Source organism: Ambystoma mexicanum, chromosome 4p, assembly GCF_040938575.1.
Source record: "Ambystoma mexicanum isolate Mex_15411 chromosome 4p, UKY_AmexF1_1, whole genome shotgun sequence".
In the NCBI taxonomy this organism is placed as follows: domain Eukaryota; kingdom Metazoa; phylum Chordata; class Amphibia; order Caudata; family Ambystomatidae; genus Ambystoma; species Ambystoma mexicanum.
Window position 1 is genome coordinate 124,521,288 of NC_090927.1, and position 25,341 is coordinate 124,546,628.

The following is a 25,341-nucleotide window of genomic DNA, read 5'->3' on the forward strand; positions in this document are numbered from 1 at the left end:
CTGTGCATAGATTAGCGAGCAGTACCAGAAGAAGGAGGTGGGATGTGAGAAGAGTCATGAGCAAACACGTGTCTCAGAACCGCTTGTCCCACTTGTGTATCTGTCTTGGAATGAGTGTCAATGCAGTAATGCTGAGTAAAAGTGTGAATAGAGCTCCAAGTAGCTGCTTTGCAAATGGTGTCGAGGGGAACATTTGCAATGAAAGCCAGAGTGGCCCCAATGCCTCTAGTAGAGTGGGCTCTTGGCGTAAAAGGCAAAGGTTTTTACAGAAAGAGAGTAACACAGCTGTATACAGTTGATAATCCACTTCGAGATAGCGCCTTTAGAGACGCGATCTCCCTCTCTGCCTGTAGCTACGGAGACAAACAGTTGATCTGTTTTCCTTAGCGGTCTGGTTTTGTTTACATAGTAGAGGACCGCCCTACGCACATCTAGGGTGTGTAGTTTCACCTCAGCCGAGCTTTGCGGGTTCTGGAAGAAAGCCGGAAGCTCGATGGACTGGTTTACATGGAATTTAGATATAAATTTAGGTGAGAACCTAGGGTTTGTGCGTAAAACCAGTTTGTCTTTGTGGATAGTAAAGAAAGGATCCTGCACTGACAGAGCCTGAATTTCACTGACCCTTCTTATAGAGGTAATGGCTACTAAGAAGGCAGTTTTATAAGTCAGGTGTTTGAGACTACTTTTATGCATGGGTTCGAAAGGGGGGCCCATGAGCTTAGCTAGCACCACATTAAGGTCCCATCCTGGCGGTGGGTTAGAAATAGGAGGGTGAAGTCTCTTTACTCCTTCCATGAAGGCTTTAACTACTGGTACTTTCCACCACGACACCTTGTTATGGGATGTGGTGTAAGCCGAGAGGGCAGCCAGGTGTACTTTCAGAGAGTTAAAAACCAATCCTGCATCCAGCAGGTGGAGCATGTATGTCACAATGTTGGAAGGAGTGCAATCAACCGGGTTGATTTGTTTATTCTGGCACCAAATAACAAATCTCTTCCACTTGTCAAAGTAACAGTGCCTTGTGTTTGGTTTCCTGGATTCTTTTAGGATGTCCATACACCTCTGTGGTAAATTGAGATGGCCAAACTCTATGACCTCAGGAGCCATGCTGCCAGGTTCATTGAATTGGGTTGCTGGTGCACTGTTTGACCTTGTTGCTGGGACAGTAGGTTGTACCAGGCTGGGAGTTTGATGGGCTCGCACACCGCCATCCTGCGTAGGTGTGGAAACCATGGTTGTCTCGCCCACATGGGAGCAACTAGGATGAGCGTCATTGATTCCTTGTTCATCTTGTACACTACCTTCCTGATGAGAGGAGTTGGTGGAAAAGCGTACGCAAACATCCCTGACCAGGTCATCCACAGGGCGTTCCCTTGGGAGTCTGGCTGGGGGAACCTGGATGCAAATCCTGGGCATTGTTTGTTTTCGCTTGTGGCGAATAAGTCTATAGTGGGGAAACCCCACAGAGAAGAGATCTTCTACGATCTCTCTGTGAAGGACCCATTCGTGTTCTTTTGGGAGGGAGTCTCTGCTTAGAGCATCCGCTAGGGAATTGAGCTCCCCTGGAACATGTTGCGATGACAGGAAGATGTTCCGCCTGAGTGCCCATATCCAGATTTTCTGGGCAAGCTTGGACAGATTTGGCGAACGAGTCCCTCCTTGCTTGTTCAGATAGAACATGGCTGTCGTGCTGTCCGTCCGGATCTGCACCAACAAGTTTATTAGATGGGGCTCGAACGCCCGAAGCGCTCTGAATACTGCCAGAAGCTCTAGCAGGTTGATGTGGTTCTTGGCTACTGAGTGAGACCAGAGACCCTGAGCTGTGTGGTGGAGATGGTGAGCTCCCCACCCAGTCAGGCATGCATCTGTAGTCACCACTGCCTGTACTTCGGATCGTAAAAGGGTTTTCCCCTTGCGAGATTCTCTCTTGTCCACCAGTGTAGGCTCTGTACAAGTGTTGGCGAAACGACCACTAGATCGTCCCACTGACCACTTGCCTGAGACCACTGTTTCGCCAACCATTCCTGCATAGGACGCATGCGCAGTCGCGCGTGGGGGGACCAGGTAAATGCATGACGCCATCATGCCCAGTAACCGCATTGCTTTGCGTACCGTTATTTGTTGACCGGACTGATAATGTGGAATTTGAAGTAGTATATTCCGAATTCTCTCTTCCGAAGGGAAGGTCAAACCTTTCTGAGTATCTAGGATTGCTCCTAGGAACTGTTTTGAGGTGCTTGGCACTAGGCTCGACTTCTTCTCGTTGATTGAGAAGCCTAATTCGTGGAGGAGGTCGATAGTCCTTTGAATGTTTGTCCTGCAAATTCCTGGGGTTTCCCCCGTTATGAGCCAGTCGTCCAGATAAGGGTACACTGGGATTGCCTCCATGCGTAGGTGTGCAGCTGCCACCGCCAGTACCTTGGTGAATACCCTGGGTGCTGAAGCTATCCCGAAGGGCAGTACCTTGAATTGGTAGTGGCGACTGTCCACCTTGAAGCGCAAGTACTTTCTGTGCGCCGGGAGCTTGGAAATATGAAAATAAGCATCTTTCATATCCAAGGTTGCCATGTAATCCCCCTTTTTTAGGAGGGGGATTACCTCTTGTAGCGTGGTCATACGGAATTTTTGGGGCTTGACATACTTGTTGGCAGGCCGTAAGTCCAGTACTGGGCGCATTGTCAAATCTTTCTTTGGCACAAGGAAGTAAGTTGAATAGATACCCTTGTTTACCTGGTGTCCTGGGACGAGTTCTATCGCGTCCTTTTCTAGCAGAATGGCAATCTCCTCGAGAAGGATCTTCTGATGTTCTAAGGAGTGTACTCTTTGTCGTGGAGGATGGTTCCGGGGACGCTGCAGTAATTCTATACAATATCCTGTGGACACTGTTGACAGCACCCATCTGTCTGAGGTGATCCCTTCCCAAGCCTGGGTGAAGTTGGAAATGCGTCCCCCTACTGGGGTTGCGTGAGAAGGGACCCTGAATTGAGCGTCACTGCTTTGGTGGAGGCGTGCCACCTCCCTTGTTGGGGCTGCCTCTGCCTCTTCCACGCCCTCTCGTTACCCCTGCCGTAATTTGGGTAGACTGCTGGCTGTTGTTCCACTGTGTACCCTGTACCTGGGCATAGTTGCCTCTTTGTGAATTTTGGCCGCGTGGGCGACGAAAATTACTATTCCCCCTCTGGTTAGGGGGTTTGTTGGTTAGTTGGCCAAGGGATTTCAGTGTCTCGTATTCGTCCTTGGCGTTTTTAAGTGCGTCTTCGACCGCTTTCCCAAACAATAGATCGGGTTCCACCGGCTTGTCTATTAATGAAGCCTGAGTTTCTGTCTTGAACCCCGACTGCCGTAACCACGCATGTCTTTTGATAACAGTACCTTCTGCTATCAATCTTCCTGCGTTGTCCGCGGCGTCGAAAGTTGCTTTTAATATGCAACCAGACACGGCTCTCCCTTCTGCCGAGATCCGAGCCAATTGGCCCTTTAACAGATCAGGAGCAGAGGCTATGAGCGCCGCGACCTCTTCCCATTGATGGCAGTTGTAGCTGGCCAACAGGGTGGTGGAGTTAGCAATCCTTGCTTGGTAGGCGGACGTTGAGGCTACCTTCCTGCCAAACCCGTAAAGTTTCTTGCTCTCCTTGTCGGGAGGAGCTTCTGATGAAGATAAGGGTGTTCCAGCCCTCTTCCGAGTGTTGGTAACAACTAGGGAGTCTGGTTTAAGATGTCCTCTTATATAGAGAGGGTCAGACTGGGCTGCCCGGAAAAGCTTTTCGACCCTGGGGTTGACTGCTCTGGTGAGGTTTGGGTTCACCAGGGACGGATCTATTCTTCGTTGGATGGATTTAAGGATAGGGATGGTCTGAGCGACCGGCCTCCTCTCTCCCACCAACTCTTCTGCGAAGTCCCTTTCCTCCTGTACACCGTGGGTGTCGATGTGAAAATGTTCTGCCGCGCGAGCGAGAACCTCATTAAGGAGGGGCTGGTTATCGACTGGCGAGTCGGTAACTGGGGCTTCGTTCTCTACCGGGGAATCTACTCTGTAAATTTCCTGCTCATCTTCTCCCTCCTCCTGATCCTCATCATCCGCATAGTATTCCGTCCCGGCTTGTTCCTCCATAATTTCAAACTCCTGGTCCCCCTCAGGGAATGGAGTAGAGTAAGGCTGCACCTCGAAGGGTTCAGGTCTTTCGAACCGGGCCTTTTTACTTAGGGGGATAGGATCAGTGGAACCTGAGGGTGTGGCCCCGTGAGGGTCATACGAGAGGAAATGCTCTGGATTCTTGTCGTAGAAATCAGCCAAGGAAGACATCCTTGACATGACCCTGTCTATGTCTTCACTGGACCATTCTTTGGAACAGGGTATGACTTTAGTAGGCAATTTAGGGGACTTATCAAGGGTACCCTTGCTGGATGTTGATCTCTCAGTAGACTTGTATTTATCCGTTTGCTTAGGGGGGAAGGATGGTTGTACAGGAGTGGAAGAATGTGCTTTCCGCTGTTTCCCCCACTCCCCGTGCGTGGAAAAATGTTTTCCCTGTCCCTTGGAGGCCCCGGAGACTTTCGACGCCTGGCGTCGAGGATCGGGAGAGGTATCTGTGTTTTTCGAGCGTGGGGCCTCGCTGGTGTTAACTACGGGCTCCGTCTCTTGGAGCGCGGCCTGGGGGTGGAAGTCGTCTTCGTCCTCCGACGATCGAACTTCCGTTAGTCTAGGGAGCGAGGCACTCTTAGCAAGAGTGGATGATTGCCTTGCGTAATGAGGCGATCTCGATCGAGAGCGCCCAGAGGACACCGAGTCGGACCGTTCTATCTGTGCCTCTTTCCGAGAAGTCGACGTCGTCGAGGTTCGGTTGGACTTAGTGTGCTTAGTGTGTGTAGGGTGTGTAGCGCTTGCGTCGCCGGGGGTCTTCCCCCATAGCCGCCCTACCGGACGACCTTCCGAGGTCGGGGACCTGCGCTCGGCTGTCTTTCGACGCCGTAATGCCCTCGCCGTCCGAAAGTACGGCGTCGCTGCCATCGCTGAAGGCGCCCTCCGCTGCCATGGCCGCCTGCCTGGCGTGGTGGGCCCAACGCTTAGTCGAACGGTCCTTAAGTGTCTTAGGTTTAAACCTACTACACGCTCTGCAGTTCGCTTCGGGGTGGTCCCTCGGCAAGCAGAGATTGCACGTGGCGTGCCTGTCGACCCAAGGGTATTTGCGGTTGCACTTGGGGCAGAATTGGAAAGGGGTACCCTCCATACGCACCTAAAGGCAGCGGGCTGGTAAGTGTATGAAATATATAAGATAAGGTGTACTTATATACCAAGAGTGAAGAGTATGTACCACCCCCCACTCTCCCTACTTGCAGGGCCGAGGCCAGCGGCCTACGAGGCACGGGCCGAGGCCAGCGGCCTTCCGAGGCCCAGATCCGTCGTGCGGCAGCCAACGGTCGATGTCTTCTCCAGCCGTCGTCGAGGGTCGACGTTGGGGTGGGGAAGGATGTCAATAAAGAATTATATTTTTCAATTATTAGCAAAAGTATGGCTAAGGCCAGGGGACTCCGCAAGATGCTTCCGACCAGTATGGCGGAAAAAAACAATCTGAGGATCCTAGACGCGTGAGGGATCTTGGGTACAGTGGACGTCACACTAGAGATAGTATTACTGGCACGCCTGTGTCGACGCCCATTTTCGAGTTTCGAAAAACAAACTGTAATACTCTGCAGCTTCCACTAGATGTCGGCCTATGCACAGCATGTGATCTAAGCAGATTCCACAAGCCTCAGAAATATATATATATATATATATATATAAAGAACTGTGTTTTCACTAACAGTGTGTGGCCATTCCTTGGTGGGTGCTTGGGGACTACACTGTACTTAAGAACCATTCTGCATCACCTCCAGAGAACTAGGCCTTGATTGCTTGCCCACGTTTAACCAAATAGAGAATGTTGGCTGGGGTCCTCTGTGCCTCTCCTCTGCCATATAGAGAGCAGGAGTACAGACACCCCCCTCCAGTCTTTACAGTCCCTCTGGCCAACTAAAAGATATTAAAGAAGCTAAAAAAAAAATTTAAAAAAAAGGGGTAAAAAGAAAAGGTCTAGGGACACCAAAAAGTGCCGTAGGAATCCCCAAAATAGGAATTCTGGCTTCCTAGGCTCAAGCCGGTGACCTGCAAAGTGTCAAGTTGAACTTCCGAATGGGGACTGATGCACCACAGATGCACTGGATGGAGCTGGTTAGCCCACAGGACTGTTCCATGACACTTACGAAGGGTGCAAAGGGCAGGATCTTTGTGCAGGGATCTGAACTGGTTGGCCCCACCAGCCCAGGGGTTCGAAGGAGGCAATGCTGGAAAACTTTTGGGTCTTCAGCATCTGCAACTGTTCGTAGTGGTCTTGGGGCCAAACGACGATTTGAAGAATGGCGGCAGGACTCCTTTTATTCCAAATTAAAGCCAGGGTCCCCTGCAGCTGACCAATGACAAGGAAGTGCACCATTCAAACTGGCAAGGGCTGTCCAATTATGGACAGCCTCTTGCCCCACATCTGCCCAGCAACAGACATACCCCCTAAACCGGAGTGTGTGTTAGGATTAGGAAATCCCAACTTCCACATCCAGCTTGATGCTCCCACTCCCACTTTTCTGGGGAAAGCCTAAACTTTCCCAGACATTTTGTCATGATGCCTACCCCCGGAGCACCAGGCCAGGCCCAGCACCCCCGGGAGCAGGCATCACGCCCCCGGGTAAAAGCCCAGCGGCCCTTTATAGGGGCTCTTTGGACTCTGTCCTGGCGCCGTTGGCGCCAGGCTCATGTTGGACATCAGTCCTGGCGCCATAGGCACCAGGCTCATAAGGGGAAGTGTTTGGTGCACTTACCTGAAGCAGACCATGCTGCATACTCACCTGATGCAGACCATACTGCATGAAGAACCAAGCCAAATGAGGCTTAGGAGGGACTATTTTTCTGAAGGAACTATTTTGTTACTTGGGTGGGGCTGTGGAAGAATACTCACCTGGAACTTCTTCCAAGGCTATTTAAGCCACGCCCGGACAGCCACACGTGCTTCAAGTTGTTCTGCATCCCAGCAGCTGAACGCTCACCGTGTCAGCTCCTGCACCTGGACTCCAGCCACGCCCGCCTCGAACCTGGAACACCTGTAAGGAAAGAAGAGAAGAGAAAGGTGAAAACCAAGAACTTATTCAACCTTCTTACCTGCATCCGGAATCTTCACGCCAGCATTCCTGAAGGAAGACGCGCTTCACTCACCTGTTCCCGAGACGCCGCCCGGCTCCATCGCGGCTCTCAGCACCGGTCGCCACATCCCTGCACCTAGGGGAGAGAAGAAGAGATAAAAGGTGAGCAAGGGAACACAAGAGGAAAGCCGAATTTTCAGCCATATTACTTACCGGCTTTTCTTGGTGAACCATTCCACATCTCGGGTCGGCGCCGCATCTTTGGAAGGTACCGCACCCCGGCCCCTATGGGGAAAGGACAAAAGACATTACTGGGGAATTATAAAGACATTTAGAGGGGTCGCCCTCAGCACTAACTCACCTGATTTTACCACCGGCAATTTAACCCCTCAACGCATCGCCTTCGTTCTGCACCTGAAATAAAGGACAGATCACAGGCTAGGAAAAAACAACATAAAAGGAGGCTCACACTTGAACTTTTGCATCTTCATACTTACGGCGTATCGCTCAGAAAAGTCAAGTGGATTTGCCAGCGCCATTCTGAAAACCAGTGAAGTAACTGGACGAACGCGCGCCCCTGCACCAGAAGCAGGATGGAGAGTTCATCCTTCCAAACCATAAGGTGAGCTTACACCGGGGGTTTTGGAGGAAGTCCGAGAAGAACGAAGGGGGAAAGGTGGGAGCAAGCACACTATTCAGCAGACAGTTAATCCCCTTTCTCATCTGCAGAAGGATATTCCTATGGGCCAGATAAGCAAGATTTGGGGGTCCTGTTCAATCGGTGGTCCGAATTCTGCGCATCACGCTTGAAGAGGCCACAGCAACCCAGACCAGACCAGCGCCTCCGTGGGAGCCAGGTGAGCGTTACACATTTGCTGACCCAAGGGCACGAAGAAGGCCAATGGACAGGAAGAACAGTGTGTGGGACAGCCATTGTTATGTATGTGGTAATTAAAATGCAGATGTGCACGGGAGAAAAACACAGTAGTACTATATCTGCTGCCACCAGTCCCCCTTGCACAGGTCGTAAAAGTGATACAAATTATACATGCTGTACTTCACTGTAAGGTGATGTGTTCAACCTATTAACAAGCAATCTCGCAAAGGGAGGCGGGTTCCCCTTTCACTGGTAGCCTTAGGGACGGCACCCTGCCCCCAAACTGTTGAGCTAAGCAATGAGAAAAACAAAAAGGCTTTACTTGCCTCAAAAGGTCAGGACGGGAACAACAATAGCAAAAAGTCATGGTCATGATGTAAATGGAGGGAAAGTTGGAAAAACAGCTCCAATGCTAAGGGAACAGAGCTACATCAGATTTGATGACTGGGGTATATATCCTGGCACAGACCCGAAATTCAGAGCAATATTAAAGGGCATACACAAATACATGAAGTTTCTGCAGAAGAAATAGAAAGGAACTAAAAAGCTTTCCAAATTAGTTAACACACACCTGTATCCTTCCAGAGAGAAGTGAGAAACTTTATTCCAAGCTTGTTCAGAAACCTCCATTAAGCCAGAGCGTCGCAGGACAAGAGCAGAGGCGGAAGCTAAAAACAAAGGTGGCACAGTAAAACGGTGGTTAGGAAGACTCTCATAATGAGTGAAAGAATAAACACGCAGGCACTTTACAAACACTTTTAGATACATTTGGACACATTTGCTATAAAGTCCCCACCTCGATTTTGGAGAGATTCTAACAGCGTTCGACTTTCTGGGTGCTATGCCTTTCAGTTAATTTTTTTCTGTTCGGTCCATTATTTCTCCTTTCTTTTGGCTGATAGAGCGTTTCAAACCGTAATGGTAGTAGCACGACCATTCCCTCAAATATAAATCGAAATAAAATGGTGGTATGCGGTTCTTAAGAACACATGTAATTGGGTCTTCAATGGAATGTTGATGAGGTAACGCAATCTCATTCTTACATTGAGTTATTGCACAGATGTTCATTTTCATAGCATTTACAGTGGGGTAAATGTCTGGAATGTAACCAGAAAGTTTAATTTTGACTAATTTATCACTAAATCGCAGTGAAGTAGCCAACTTTGCCAGCCCAAAAATCACTTAATTTACTATATATTTGTCAAGAGAATTTGGGGTAGGCCACGTGTGCTTTTAGACTGGTGCCGACTTTATACTCATTCTTGACACAGCTTCAAAGGACTGCCACAACACCTACAGTATTTCGATGCAACTAATGGCTGCAATATAGAGTTTGTATATTTTAACAATTCATTTAGGCTTTTTACCATTGCTAAATGATCTTTGATACTGAGCTAGGTGGATCATTTATGGAGTAACTTATATTCTCAGTGGTGCTGAAAACAACTGCACTGCACGGTTTTGGTAGATTCAGACTCTGCACTAGAAAGCACTCAGCAATCGGGACCTTCATGATATTGCTACACAACATGACCCATTGCATGCTTAGTGCCCCCGATTCTCCTGGACTGTCTTTGCAGCAAGATCTCAGTGGCACATGTGCAGAGATTTACAGATGCTTGACAGGGAAGGAAATGATAATGCAGCCCAGCCAGGATTCAAACTTGTGACCTACATGTTATGTTCCATTCTCATAAGCGAACTCACTGACCATTGATCAGTTCTGCACCTCTTCATATGTCTGCCTCCGTTTGCCAGTCTTCTATGCACATCTGTGTGGAATGGTGTGAGCACATTTGCATCGGTGCGTGCCATCGTGGGTTGTGGATTTCACCTGTTTTAACATGCATTTCATTCATTGAGGTGATGTGGAAACTGTCAGTTTGTACCGACAGCCATTATGAACACTGGATAATAATGTGCAACTAGCAGAATGTTTGACTTTTGAATTGGGGCTAGTATGTGCTATATAGCTTTGGCGCTATGCGCCAAATACATAGTCACTTTAGTAATAGTACTAACTGTGTGGGTCACTGCATTTCACAATTCTCTGTAAGCACTAATAAGCTTAATTACAGTACTCTGTACAGATATTAAACAAATTGAACATGTGACTTAAGTTTCCTTTTATCCCATACATCACAATGTGACCAGCCTTGAATACACAAGCCAATGCAAAGAACTATTTTTCCAAAAGGTTCATTGGGGACAGAAACCATACAACTTGTAACGTTGGCTTTAAATCCAAGCCACGTTGTCATCACTAGCCTGAAAATACATGACATGCTATCTTCTACCCAAATAAGCCTTGGTTATCGGCCTTCAAACATTCATATAATGGGATGATGAATCCAACTCACTTTGGACCAATCCTAAAAAAAACAGCGTGCTGGAAAAGTGCAATGAAGCTTGGCTGCAAAACTTCTCCCAGCTGACTCAGGAAAACTAACTTTCATCTATAAGTGAAGCGGCAGGCACAGGAACCACAAAGCCTGTGAATAGATGTAGCTCAAGTCAAAGGCAGACAGAATCTAAGCTCATTACACCTTACTTCACTTTCCCCAATATTGCCTGGCCATGGGTGTGTAAGGAACAAGTTACTTACCTGTAACTGTTGTTCTCCAGCATGGATCTGGCATGGATTCACATGCTCATGAATATTCCCCGTCGTCAGGCTGGGAATCCTCGGTAAAGAAAAAACCAGTATCAGTTTTGTTTCTGATCTGTCTTTCGTAGTAATAACCAATCACTGGTCTCTGCGTCATACTGACCACAGCCAATGACTGCCCTCTACCTAAGCACCGCCTCTGGCAGCCATCTTCAGATTTGGAAGCACGTGAAGTGGCAGTATGACCAAGTGAAGAGCCGCAGAGGGGTAGGCGGGAGGGTTCGCATGTGAATCCATGCCAGACCCATGCTGGTGAACAACAGTAACAGGTAAGTAACTTGTTCCTTCTCCAGCATGGGGTCTGGCATGGATTCACATGCTCATGAATAAAGAATACATAGCAGTACACACATGCACAACCACGGGAGGTGGCAAAGGCTCAACATTAAGCATTACATCAAACTCAACATTAAGCATCTTACCTCCTCACCAGGCTCACCTCAGGCGAACAGGTTGCGCAGCACTGCTTGGCCGACCCTGGACTCCTCCCTGGAATCCCGATCGACGCAGTAGAATTTCGTGAAGGTGTGCGTCGACCTCCACGTAGCAGCCCTGCATATGTCCAGCAGGGGCACACCAGAAAGGAACGCCGTGGTAGCTGCGATCGCTCTGGTGGAATGGGCTCTCGGACGGCCAGGCAGCGGTCGGTTTGCCAACCGATGACAGTACATGATACAGCCGGAGAGCCATCTGGAAATGGAAGCCTTCGAGAGAGCCTTCCCCTGATTGACAGGTCCAAAGTTCACAAAGAGTTGTGACGTCTTCCGAAAACACTTCGTGCGGTCCACGTAGAACTTCAGCGCTCTAGCCACATCCAGCGAGTGCAAAGTCCTCTCAGCCGGCGACGAAGGCGACGGGAAGAACACAGGCAACACCAAGGGTTCGTTGAGATGGAAGTCCGACGGTACCTTGGGCATGAAGGAGGGGTGCGTCCTGAGCACTACCCTCGTGTCGTGAAAAGTCAAGTACGGGGCCTTGCAGGAAAGGGCCTGGATCTCACCCACCCGTCGTGCGGAGGTGATGGCCACAAGAAACGCTGTTTTCCACGACAGAAACTTCAACGGGGCCGAGTGCAGAGGCACGAACGGAGGTCCCATGAGCTTGGTCAGCACCACGTTGAGCTCCCACGCCGGGGCCGGAGCCTTCACCGGCGGGAACGATCTGAACAGTCCCTTCATGAACTCTTTCACCAGACGATGAGACCACAAGGATGTCCGGCCCGTGGTTCTGGTGTATCGGGAGATCGCAGCAAGATGAATCTTGATGGACGCGTGTGCCAGTCCAGCTTTGGCCAGCGTCAGCAGGTACGGCAGTACCTGGGGAGCCGTAATCCGTAGAGGGTTAATCTTCTGTGCATGGCACCAGACAGAGAACCTCTTCCATTTGTGTCCGTAGCATTTAAGAGTCGAGGACGCCCTGGCCTTTGCAAGAACCTCTCTGCAGTCGGCCGGTATGTCGTATCCTCCAAACTCTAGCAATGCAGGAGCCAGGCCTGCAAGTTCAGCGATTTCGGGTCGTGGTGGAGGATGGCGCCTCCTTCCCTGGAGAGTAGATCCGCGTCCACCGGCAGCTTGATTGGCGGGGACGCTGACAAGTCCAGAAGGTCCGGGAACCATATCTGCCTCGGCCACGCAGGTGCGACGAGGATCATCCTGCACCGTGACCTCTTGAGCTGGTTGACGAGCCGGATTAGCAGTGGCAAAGGAGGGAACGCGTAGAGGAACAGGCCCTCCCAGGGGAATGAGAAAGCATCGCCCATGCTCCTCGCCTGGGGAAACCTGCTGGCGAACCTCCGGCACTTGGAGTTCGTCGCCGTCGCGAACAGGTCGATCTGGGGTGTGCCCCACCGTCGGAAGAGGCGATCCACTAGATCCTGCCGTAGTTCCCACTCGTGGCACGAGCGCAGCTCCCTGCTGAGTGAGTCGGCGATGGTGTTTTTTATCCCTGCCAGATGAAACGGCACCAGAAACATCCTTTGGGCGACGGCCCAATGCCACAGGTCCTGCGCCTCCTTGGACAGTGCTGGTGACCTGGTTCCGCCCTGTTTCCTGATGTAAAACATGGTGGTGGTGTTGTCGGTGAAGATCCTCACCACCTTGCCCTTGAGGGACGGAAGGAAGGACCTGAGGGCCCAGAAGACTGCACGGAGCTCCAGGACGTTGATATGGAGGGACTTCTCCGTCGGGAGCCAAAGGCCTCTCACGTGCAGATTTTCGGTGTGCGCTCCCCACCCTTCCAGGGAGGCATCCGTGGTCACTGTCTACTGGTGGTCTGGGGTCTGGAAGTCCATGCCCGCCGTCAGATGCGCGCGGGTGCCTCACCACCGGACCGCTCGGCGGAAACTCTCGTCGAGTGTGATCCTCTCCTCGAAGCCGCCCGTCGTCTGGATCCAGCGCGCGTCCAGGAACTCCTGCAACGGGCGCATCCGGAGCCTGCACATGGGAATGAGGTAGATGCAAGAAGACATCATTCCGAGGAGGGACTTGATGGACCTCACCTTGGCCGCGTCGGAAACCAACATCCGCTGTACCTTGCCCAGGATGGACCTGGTCCTTTCCTCCGACGGGGAGGCCAGAAGGGACACTGTGTCGAGCTTCGCTCCCAGAAACAGTGCGTTTTGCGCGGGTACCAGGTGGGACTTGGCGTAGTTCACGGAGAATCCCAGGTCCGTGAGAAGTTGGACGGTCCTTGCCGTGTGCTCCACGGCGAGCTCCCTCGTCTTGGCTCGGATGAGCCAGTCGTCCAGGTAGGGGTAGACGTGGATCCCCTCGCGGCGCAGCTGCGCCGCCACCGGTGCAAGGCACTTGGTGAATACCCTGGGTGCCGACCGAAGTCCGAAGGGGAGGGCTTTGAACTGGTAGTGACGCCCTTGGACCACAAACCTGAGGAATTTTCGGTGCCCCTTTAGGATGGGAATATGGAAGTAGGCATCCTCCAAATCCAACGACGACAGGAAGTCTCCTTCCTCCAGCTGACCCAGGACGTGCTGGAGGGTGACCATCCGGAACTTCTGCGCCTTGATGAACTTGTTCAGAAGTCGCAGGTCTAGGATGGGGCGCCATCCTCCCGTCTTCTTCTTCACGAGGAAGTATCTCGAGTAAACTCCGGAGCCCAGAAGCCTCTTTGGGACGAGTTCGATGGCGCCCTTCCTGAGCATCGCCTTTACCTCCAGGAGAAGCTGAGGGACGTGAAGCTCTTTCCTGGCCACGGGGGGGACGCGCGGGCACCTTCTTTGAAACTCGAGCGCGTGGCCCCGGGCTAAGGCGTCCAGCACCCAACGGTCGGTGGAGATGGACTCCCACACGCTGACAAAGCTCGCCAGCCGGCCTCCCACCGGGGTGCTTCGGTGGGGGCCCGACCCCACAGCCGGTTCAATCCTGTTTCGACGAGGCTTTGCCGCCTTGACCTCCTTGGCGACGACGGCGGGGTCCGCCAGACTTGCCTCGTCCTCTGTAGGCCTCCTGAGACGACGAGCGAGCCGCTTGACGGTAGGCGGAGAAACCGCCGCCGGAACCTTTGGAGGCGCCCTTGCCTCCGCTGCTCCGAAAGGGCGTCCGTCGTTGCTGCAGAACCCCAAGGGCCCGGGCCGTCTCAGTGTCCGCTTTAATGGCCTGAAGGGAATCGTCCACTGTTTTCCCAAACAGGTTGTTCCCATCGAACGGCATGTCCAGGACTCTGGTCTGTACGTCTTGACGGAAGTCCGTAGCCTTGAGCCATCCACGCCGCCTAAGGCACACGCCGTTGCCCAACTGGCGAAACCCAGTGTCGGCGATGTCTGTTGCAATAGTGATGGCGTGGTCCGACGCCACCTCACCTTCCTGTAGGATCTCCAGGGCATCCGCCCTCTTGTCGTCCGGTAGGAAGTCCAGCAGGGGAGCCAGTTTGTACCATAGCTCCCTGTCGTAGCGGGCCACGATAGCCAAGGCGTTGGCCGCCTTAATCAACGTCGCTGCAGACGAAATGACCCTGCGTCCCATAGCGTCCAATTTCTTTCCCTCGCCGTCCGGTGGGGAAGTCGATGTGGAGGCCGCACCCCCCCCTGCTTTCTTCCTGGCCGCCGCGGAGACGACGGAGTACGGGGTAGGCTGCGCCCGGAGGCACAGGGGGGCCGCGTCCGGGACCCGGTGTTTCTTCTCGTACCGGTCTCTTCTAGCTGGCGTCGTGGAAGGGTTCTTGAGGAGGGCGAGGCCCTCATCCCAAATGTCGTCCAGTAGAGGCACCGCGAGGACCGTCTTCCTCTTGGCCTCGCGCCGTTGATAAAGGAATCCTTCCTTTTTCTTCTCCTCAGGGCAGAGTTGGAAAAGCTCGGATGCCCTGGCGATCATGGAGTGGATCGATCCAATCTCGTCGGGCGGAGAAGCCCTGGTGGGAGGTGACGACGGTAGATCCTCGTCGTATACCTCGTCGTCCGTACCCGTCGCTGCCGTGTCAGTCCCCGTATCATCCCCTCGGGTGGACGGGGAGGAGGGCTGGACGGGGCGCGACGGCTGAAAAGGAGGTGGAGGGTGAATCCTCCTTTTCTTGGGCGGGGGAACACCAGAAGGTCCCGGTTCGGGATCCCCCGACGGGAGAGGTTCCTCCGTCGGCAACGGTAGTCTCGTCCTTATCTCTGAGCATAAGGACTGTATAGCCAACAAAATGGCCGCCGAGTTGTCTTGCGGCGCTGGCAGAGGGGAATCCGACGGGCGATCAAGGGCCCCGTCGGCACCCTCGACGATGTCGTCGTCACCTGCGTCGGGATCCATCCCGACGGGCCTGTCTTCTTCCACGCCAAGGCCGTGGCTTAAGACCTCGATCAGCTCTTCCTCCGAGGTTGAAGCCAAATCTACGACGACGCCCTGCCCCCCCCCCTTTTTCTTCCCCGCCGGGGATTTCACGGGGGTCCTATCGATGGGCACAAAAGAGGACTCCCTCCGAGGTGGCAGGGAGACTGAGCCCCGAGGTCGCCACCACTGGTGTAGCCTCCACAGGCTGAGCCAGGGCCGCCGCGACAGTATCGATAGAGGGCTTGGCCGGATGGATTAAGGCCTTCACCACCTTAGGTGCGCTCACCGCCTTATCCTTGAGGGGGGGGGGGCACTGCCTCGCTCCCCCTCCGATGGGGCCTTCGAGCTCGACCGGGGCCTCTCCAGGAGCTTCGCCGGGTGCTCGCCCTTCCTCTTACCCGACCCAGAGCGTTGGCTCGTGGCTGAAGGTGCCGGGGAGGATGCGCCCTGCCTGGCGCCCGTAGAGCCCGACCGTTCGGCGCTCCCGGTGCCAGTGGACTCGCGGTGCTTGGCCTTGTGTTGGACCCCCGTCGCCGGGGCGTCCTCAAATGTCTTAGAAGACCGCTCGGATTTCTTCCTCTTCTTCTCGCCTGACGGGCTCTTCCCTTCCAGCCAGTTGGCGAGACGTTGATGGCGGTCCTTCATGGTCCGCTCCGACATATTGCCGCAAAACGCACAGTCCTTCTCCACGTGCGTCTTGTCCTCATGTAAGCAGTAGAGACAAAAGGAGTGTTCGTCCTCCTTAAAGACGTTCTGCAGCTGGCATCCAGGGCAGATCCTGAACAGCTTTCCGGGCGTCGAGCTTCCCTTCTCCTGGGCCATGTCCGGGCCTGAGAAACTTCTGGAATCCTCCAAAAGCGTAGCTCGACGAAATCTTCACCCTTGAGGGGCGCAGACGAATCCGACACGGGTCCCCGTTGATCGGATGGAAAGTCGGTGGAGCTTGAGGCTCTTTTGACCGAAAAAACGAAGTTTTTGAGAAAAAACGTGAAAAAATAGCACTAACGCTCGAGAGCAATAGCACGAGGATCCCAACACATGAACGTGCGGTAAAAATCTGAAGATGGCTGCCAGAGGCGGTGCTTAGGTAGAGGGCAGTCATTGGCTGTGGTCAGTATGACGCAGAGACCAGTGATTGGTTATTACTACGAAAGACAGATCAGAAACGAAACTGATACTGGTTTTTTCTTTACCGAGGATTCCCAGCCGGACGACGGGGAATATTCATGAGCATGTGAATCCATGCCAGACCCCATGCTGGAGAAATGGAGTTTGACCCATGGACTAGTGGTGTGAAGTGGCCATTGGAGAGACCACCACAGAGTTGTCATGTGCCGTCTGATGAAGTAGGTGAGGCCCCCCCCACCCCCCCGACCCAGTCACAGATGCGTCCGTGGTGAGAGTGGCTTCTACTGCGGGGGTGGTGAAGGTTTTCCCCTGCAAGAGGTTTTCCCTTGACCATCACTGCAGAGAGTGAACAAGGGCTGCCAAAACAACCACTAGATCGTCCCATTGTCCGCTGGCCTGACACCATTGGCTCGAGAACCACTCTTGCATGGGGGCATGCGCAAGCGTGCATGTGGTACTAGATAAATGCAGGAGGCCATCATCCCTAACAGTCGCATGGCTTTGCGTACGTCACATCGTGATTGGCTACATAGTGAGGGATCTGGAACAGCATGTTTTGAACCCCCTCGTTGGAAGGGGGGGGAGATGGGGCAGTCTTTGTTCTAAATTAGAGCCCCCAAAAATTGCTCAACTTGGCTGGGGTCGAGGCTGGACTTTTTCTCGTTGATGGAGAATCCCAGGCTGAAGAATCTACCATCTTCTGGGTATTTGATGGGCATGTTCCGTACGAATCCCCTGTTATCAGCCAGCCGTCGAGGTAAGGATAGACTGGAATGGACTGCCTGCGCAGGTGAGCCGTTACTACCGCCAGAACCTTCGTAAACACCCTTGGGGCTAAAACAATGTCAAAGGGAAGGACCTTGAACTGATAGTGCTTGTCCTCTATCATGAACCTTAGGTACTTTCTGTGCGCTGGCAACATTGAAATATGAAAGTATGCATCTTTCATATCCAATGTGGCCATGTAATCCTCCTGTGTTAACAGTGGGATTACTTCCTGCAATGTTGTCATTCTGAACTTTTGTGGCTTGACAAATTTGTTTGCTGGGCGCAAGTCTAACACAGGGCGCATGGGGAGATCCTTTTGGGTACAAGGAAGTACACTGAATAAATACCCTCGTTCACATGATGAATAGGGACAACTTCTATAGAAACCTTTTCTTGAAGGATCTGCACCTCTTGCAGCAGAATCTGCAGGTGGGCTGGTGATGGGCATCTGGATGTTGGTGGACGGTATCTAAGTGGCCGGTGGAACTCGATACAATAACCGTGGGCTATGGTCTTGAGCACCCACTCGTCTGAAGTGACCCCCCCCCTCCCATGCATGAAGAAAAGATGTTAAACGTCCCCGACCGGGGAGGCACGGGACCCGGACTAGTGCGTCATTTCTGAGAGGAGGCCGGGAAGCCTCTTGGGGTGGAGTTCATACCTCTGCCTTTGCCTCTTTGCTGTCCCCTCTGCTGGTATTGACCGGTGCCAGCTGCACCCTGTCCGGTGGGCCATGATGTACCCTCTGTTCCACACTGGTTGTATGGGGAAAAGATTGCCCCTGAGAGGAGCAGCGAGAGTTACCTCCCCGTTGTTGGTAAGGGCAAGCCATAATTTGATAGAGACTTGCGTCTCATGCTCCTTTGACGCTGGTTCTAAGGCATCATCCAAAACTTTCCCAAAGAAATGTGCCCCCTACACTGGTTTATTAGTGAGGCCTGGGTTTCTGGCTTAAACCCCGAGTTCTTGAGCCAGGCATGCCTTTTAAGAAGAGTACCCTGACCAGGGTCCACCCTGCCGTCTCAGCTGCAGCCAACATATTTTTTAGGATGTTATGGGTGGCCCGTTTCCCTTCCGAGACTACCGCCAGTAGGCGCGATCGTACCCGTTCTGGGACTTCTTGGAGAAACTCCTGAAGTAGATAATGGCACCCCAGCCTTCTTTTTGGTAGTAGTAACTACAAGGGAGTCTGGAATGGCATGCCCCCGGCTGTACAACGGGTCAGAGGGGTATGGGTGGAACAGTTTTCAACCCGAGGGTTGACGGCCCTTGTAAGTGAAGGGGACAGCAAAGATGGTGCGACGCGCTTCTTGATGGAACTCAGCAGGGGTATAGACTGACTTGCAGGTTTATCCTTCAGGATGTCCTCTACAAAGTCAGTATCTTGTGCAACCTCCTGCGTAGCAATCTGGAAATGTTCTGCAGCCCTTTTCAGGATTGCATTAAATGCCTTTTGGTGTGAAGCTCGTCTGTGGAGGCGAGGAAGGAGGATCAAGACAAATGGTGTTTGGGTCAGTGTTGGAATGGAGCAAAGCCAAGGTGCTTCCTCTACAGGCTGATCTCGGCCCCAATCTGAGCAAGGGTCAGGTATGTCCTGCCCAAAGGGATTGTCTTGTTGGTCATAGGGATCCTCATAGACCTCTTCAGGTTCTGAGAATTCAAAAACCTCTTCCTGTGGGGTATGGCTGGCGAGATTTTGCACTTTGCGGAAACTAGGGCAGGAATCCTCCTCCCTATGTCTTTTAGGGGTGAAAAATGTATTCATTTATTTGTTTACATATATAAAGCTCACAAACAGCCCAAGCGCATTGTGACACTGTTACAAGCAGGCTTACTTGGTTACATGAAACCTGCTAACAGTGAGGTAACAAAGTAAATGACAAAGGTGTAGTGGAGTATGTGCCGATGTACAAAGGCCGGGATGGAGAGGATATGTGGAAAGGGGTACTAAGGCTGACGATTGCCGTAGGATGGCATGGATTCGTTGAAGAGCATAGTTTTCAGTGTTTTCCGAAAGGACATATGTGAGGTCTCAGCCCAGAGAGAATTTTGTAAGGCATTCCATGATTTAGGTGCAATGTGAGGGAACCTGGCGCCGCCTGCTTTGGGCCTTTTTATTGTGGGAATGTACAACTGGTTTGCATGATGAGTTCTCTTAGGTCTGGAAGAGGTGGCCCGGATGATTTTCTCAGACAGGTAAGTAGGGGCTGTGTTGGGGAGAATTCTCAGAAATGAATTCTCAGGAATGTGCCAATTCCCCTCTACCTTAGAGAACCCCCAGCAACTTTGCTGGATTTTTATCCTGGAGAGGACTTGTATTTTTATGTGATTTCAACTCTGTGTTTCCTTTTAAGTATGGAGTCTGACAAACTCCATAGGCATCATGTTTACATTGTGTCACACAGCACCTTCAGTGCAGTGGCACAGGGAAGTCTTTTAGATTTCCCCAAGGTTTAAATACCTACACTTGGATAAACTACTGTATCCAAGAGCAGTGAAGTGAAATTGACTTTACTTACATTTGTAACTTTCTAGACCCAGACACACACTATCTTACAATAGGGTGCTGCAGAGGTTACTTAACATCCCCTTTGTCTAGTTTCTCATGTAACATTTTTATGTTACCCTTTTCTCGATGAATGGCTGGTGGCAGTGGTTTACTTTTAACTACTGCAGTGTGCTCTTACCGCAGGCTGCGTTCGCAGCTGCATTAAAGCACCCAAGGGTGCCATTTTTATAAAAACAGCCGGGTCGTCTTTTTTTGCCATTTCTTTGTGGAAATGTCCTTCTTGAGATTTACTCTGCGCACCAAACCAGGTTTGGTCCCTTTGTTCGTTTTGCCTCTGACTCCAGGGTGTTTGGCAGGGACAGGAAGTTAGGGAGGTGCCCAACACTCCCTGTGCTTAGTCTCCTAGGAGACAGAAATGCACTCTAAGGCGATTGGCCGGCTGGCACCCCTCTCCAAGATGGCCACCCAACGTTATTAGCCCACTCTTCCATTGTTTTCGGGCCCTCACGCTGCCGCCTCGCCTGACTGGGCCACTCGACCACACCTGACCACAAAAGATAGCCTATCAAACGCCGGGAGGCATAGCCGGCCATCGCACTAAGGCCTGCACAAAGGCTCTAGTCCTGTCCCTGTCTTTCTGGCCGTCGGCCAGACACCCTGCGTCACTGCCGGTTGACGTGGAATTCCCGGCGGACCCCCTGCCCAACGGGTACACTATTTCTGGCAGTATCACCTCTTCACTACCGACTGTTCTAATGACACGCGTTTAATGTCTATTGTGGATCTTACATGTGAGACCTAACGCGCTTAGCTGCCCAATCCAACTACTGCACAGATGTACATTAGAAATGGAGTATTTATGATGCATCCATGGTGACTTCCATGCCGTGAGAACGCACTCTATTATTTTATCACTTGTTTAAATACTATGCCACATAGACCTCAGCAAATCACCTCCTTAGCAACTTATTTCAAGCTATCCCTTTCATACTGCATTTTGATGCCTTAAACACTGCAATTAATGACTCACTGTGAACTCCCCTAGTTACTCTATGTTTTCCAATGTGTTTTTGGCTGCGCTGTGATTCTCGCATTTAGATGAAACACTGCTTTAGTTAGCTAACCTGTACTTGCCTAGTTTGCCACTACTTGTACTTGCCTAGTCTGCCACTACTTGTACCTGCCTAGTTTGCCTACCCACATAGGTCCTAGCTTATTTGTACTTTGCCTAGTACGCCTGCCCACTCAGGTCTTAGCCCACTTGTACTTGCCTAGATTACCTAACTACCAGTATACGGTCTCTTACTAGATTGCCTAGACTTCCCTGCTACCGAATTGCCACAACTAATATAGCTACACGTCTTTGCACACGGCACCAGTCTACACCTATAGTCCAAACTTGGGTTTGCCTATCATTAACACCTCCCTGCCCACGACCATAATGAAAATCACCCAATACCAAACATTACACCTTGTACTGAGCCTCCTCACCACCATGGCACTTGCATCTGTTGCTTTACACCCCCCTAAGGATAAAAACATGAGACTGAGGGCAAGATTGCCCCGTCTCCATGAACCATCATCCTACCACAACTATAGAGGCTATATCGATCCAGCAAACAAACGTTCGCAATACGTCAAATCTGCCCCTCTCCACCCTGCCCTCATAACAACTAACCAGTCACCATCACAAAGAGTCACCCCAACTAAAAATAAACAACTTCCCATTACTATACCAACTAGCACCCTATCACTAACTGGGTCACTCGTCAATGCTAGATCCATGGTAGCCCACGCTACAGAGATCTCCGACACTTTAACCAATGAGAACTTAGACCTATTGGTCATAACCGAAACCTGGCTCCATGAGGCGGCTGGCCCTGCCATCATGCTAGCAATACCGGATGGCTACCAACTACTAAGAGTCGACAGACCTAATACCAAAGGAGGTGGCCTAGCCATCATTCACAAATCCACCTTACCCATCAGATTAGCTACTACCTTGCTATTTCAATCATGTGAACTCCTTACTGCTAAACTTCACCTTTCTTGTAACCCTTCCCTTACCATGTATGTCATCTACAGACCACCTGGACCACTAGGATCCTTTGAAGACGACCTGACTAGTATCTTAACTAATAACACTAAAGACCACGCTCAAATTCTACTACTGGGAGACTTTAACCTGGGCTTTAATGACTGTAATGACAAACACGCCCTATCTGTTGCTTCACTATTGAATGACTATGCCCTAACACAAAAAGTCTCCTCCCCTACTCATGCCAAAGGTAGGACCCTAGACTGGGTTGCTGATCGGAATTGCAACATTAGCATTACCAACATAATGCCAGAATCTTGGACTGACCACTACTTAATTGTATTCAATGCCTCACTTCACCTTATCCGACCCAAACCTATACTTATTGCCCCTCCACTCCCCACCAGAAGTAAAAAAGATATCACAGCAGAACAACTCTTACCCCACCTCCTCCCCACTCTCGACAATCTAAATAACATCACAGACCCTACATCGCTTGTGGAAGCCTACAACAGTACGATGATTAAGGCACTTGACTTGATTGCCCCCACCAAAATTTGTAAAAGAAAACAACTTGGTCACCTGAACAACTGGTTCACACCACAGTTGAAAGACCTCAGAATTCAAAAAAGAAAGCTGCAGGCAATTTGGCAACACTCACCCACTGAGGTGAACAAAATTAAATTAGCCACTCTCGCCAAACAGTATAAAAAGGAAATCATAAGCACTAAAAGGAATACCTTTAATGATAGAATATCTAAGGCTAAATCAGATACCAAGGAACTATTCTCCATCCTCCGTGAAATGGAATCACCCATACCCCCGACTGATAACATTCCTAAAAATAAACTCTGGTGCACTAATATACAAAATGCCCAGGCAGGTAAAATTAGTTTGCTCCAAACCAAAATTGCCAATAAAAGAGCTTCCCTGCTCCAGCCAACGGAGTCTACACCTCAGTCACAGCTTCCTCTAAACCAGCCTAACACCCCTCACCTATTTAGCTTCAGACAAATAACTATATTGGAGACAGAAAAAATCATACTATCTCTAAAGCCATCCAACTGCAAAGGAGATAATTGCCCTGCTCAAATTATAAAAGATGCAGCTAGAGACCTAGACCCCTTCATCTCTAAACTCACCAATGCATCATTTAAGTCTAACCTAGGTGCCTAATAACCTAAAACAATCTTGGGTGCTTCCCTTACTAAAAAAACAAACACTTGACCCCGCAATACCGACAAATTACAGACCCATCACCACCGTCCCATTTCTGCTTAAAATAATTGACAGAGTAGCTTACCTGCAAATTCAGGAATACCTAGAAACTAACAATTTACTAGGCTCACGTCAATCTGGCTTCCGTCCCCTTCATGGTACTGAAACAGCCCTGATTGACCTTAAGACCCAAATTGACGAGTTGAAGGACAATGGCAAATCAGCTATGCTACTCCTCCTTGACCTATCTGCGGCCTTCGACTTGGTAGATCACGCAGTCTTATGCAATCACCTCAGTTCTGCCGCTCATTTTTCAAGTGATGCCATAACTTGGGTACAATCCTTCCTTGCAAACCGGACAATGAGAGTCTTCTCCCCACTAGCAGCCGCTGATCCCACACAAGTTTCATGCGGTGTCCCTCAAGGATCATGTGCATCTCCGACGATGTATAACATCTTTACTAAGCCTTTGTTTGACAAGTTGGACAGACTGGGTGTCCTCTACACTAATTACGCAGATGACACTCAGATCCTTATACCCCTTTCGGGCAACTTCTTGGAAGACAGCCTTAGTAAATAAGATATATCTCCTCATTCAGGCATGGATGGCATCTCACGGCCTCTGCTTGAATGACAACAAAACTGAGTTACTGATCCTCGGCTCAGAGTTGGCCATCAAAAAACTCGACCCGAACTATGCCTCATTCAACATCGACAATAATGTCATCAAAGTGATGCCTGCAGTCTCGACTCAGCGCTCACCTTCAAGAAACAAACTAACTCACTAGCATCTTCCACTGCATATACTTGTAAATTGATCAGAGCATGTAGACCATTTCTAACTGAAACTAGCTGCATTACACTAGCTAATGCACTCATATCCAAGCTGTATTACTGTAATGCTCTATATGCAGGATCTAACAAGTATATCCTTGATAAACTCCAAACTCTCCAAAATAACGCTATTAGAGTAGCTTTAAATATTCCTAATAGAGCTCATATTTCCACCTCCAGAAAAAATATCCATTGGCTAAAAATCAAAGACAGGATTGCCCGCAAAACCCTCTCCCTCACCTCTAAATGTCTTAACAACATAGCTCCTCCCTACTTGGTAAACAGAGTCAACAAGAGAATCTCAAAGCGTCCCACTAGAATGACCAATGCTTATACTTTAGTTGCGCCCAGTTTCAAAAAGCGCACAGCTGGCGGCTCCAGTTTTCTGGTCATAGCTGCTCAAACTTGGAACAGACTCTCCCTTGATCTCAGAATGGACCAACCCTACCCTAGCTTCAGGCGGAAAGTCCTCACCTGGATACGTTCCAATGACACTTCGCTCGACCTCCCCACTGCCACTTGCTCTAGAGACCCCTGATGATTGTAACTATATTAATTGGTTTCTGGTCAACTAGCTTTAACTGTATTTTCGCACTTGATTGTACATGCACCTTGTTTCTAATTTGAACTGTATAACTGTATTTTCCTGTAACCAAGTTCTCAAGTATCCTTGTATTGTCTGCACCCAGCTACCCTTTGGGTTTGGTTTTGCGCTATACCAAATAAACAAACAACCCCTGCTGGGTGACTGACGGCTAGGCTGGAATGAATGAGAGAAACCTGCATAAAAGGCAACGCTTTTTGGCTTGTATGGCAGAGTCGACCACTGGACGAAGGAATCCGAAGAAGAGACGCCTGCTGCAACTACAGGACCGTTGGTTTGCCCGGTGAAGCCTTGCTGCTGTGTTGAAGCTCTGAATTCGCCTAGACTAAAGAAGCCCTGCAAGGACGACTTCTCTCCTTGAGTTGGTGGGACCAATGAACTCCAAAGTAAGCCCATCTGGACATCCTCTCGAAGCTGGTTGCATTTCCACTGCTGCTGCTGGAACCGAAGAGCCAGGGAGAGGACCACCAGATTGTGTGCGTTGCTTTTAAGTTGGCCAAGAGCTCCAGGAAGATCCTCCGGACTCACAGGAAGCAGGACCGACCAAGCCTGAGCCACCTCAACAGAGTGCTGGACCCCAGATGCAAGGAAAGCCCATTTCGACAGGCAAGAACCACGGTGGTGCTATTTGCCGAGACGCAAGGAGCTGAAACCGCAAAGTGCCACTGAATGGAAGTTGGTCCTTTTCTGTTGCTGATCGTTCCATTGCAGTGCAGGAGTCCTCCAGACGTCCTCCCTCTTGTCCCCACGACTGAGGCCCAGGA

The 25,341-nt window shown here is 50.7% G+C and overlaps 1 protein-coding gene across 1 annotated transcript in view; it reads right to left on the bottom strand.

The window, feature by feature from the left end:
- TMEM214 (transmembrane protein 214) overlaps positions 1-25,341 on the bottom strand; it is a 656,291-nt gene that overhangs the window by 179,655 nt on the left and 451,295 nt on the right. The window contains exon 14 of the mRNA XM_069605536.1: positions 8,616-8,712. Within this exon, the coding sequence (XP_069461637.1) occupies positions 8,616-8,712 (97 nt within the window). The remainder of the gene's footprint in view (positions 1-8,615; positions 8,713-25,341) is intronic.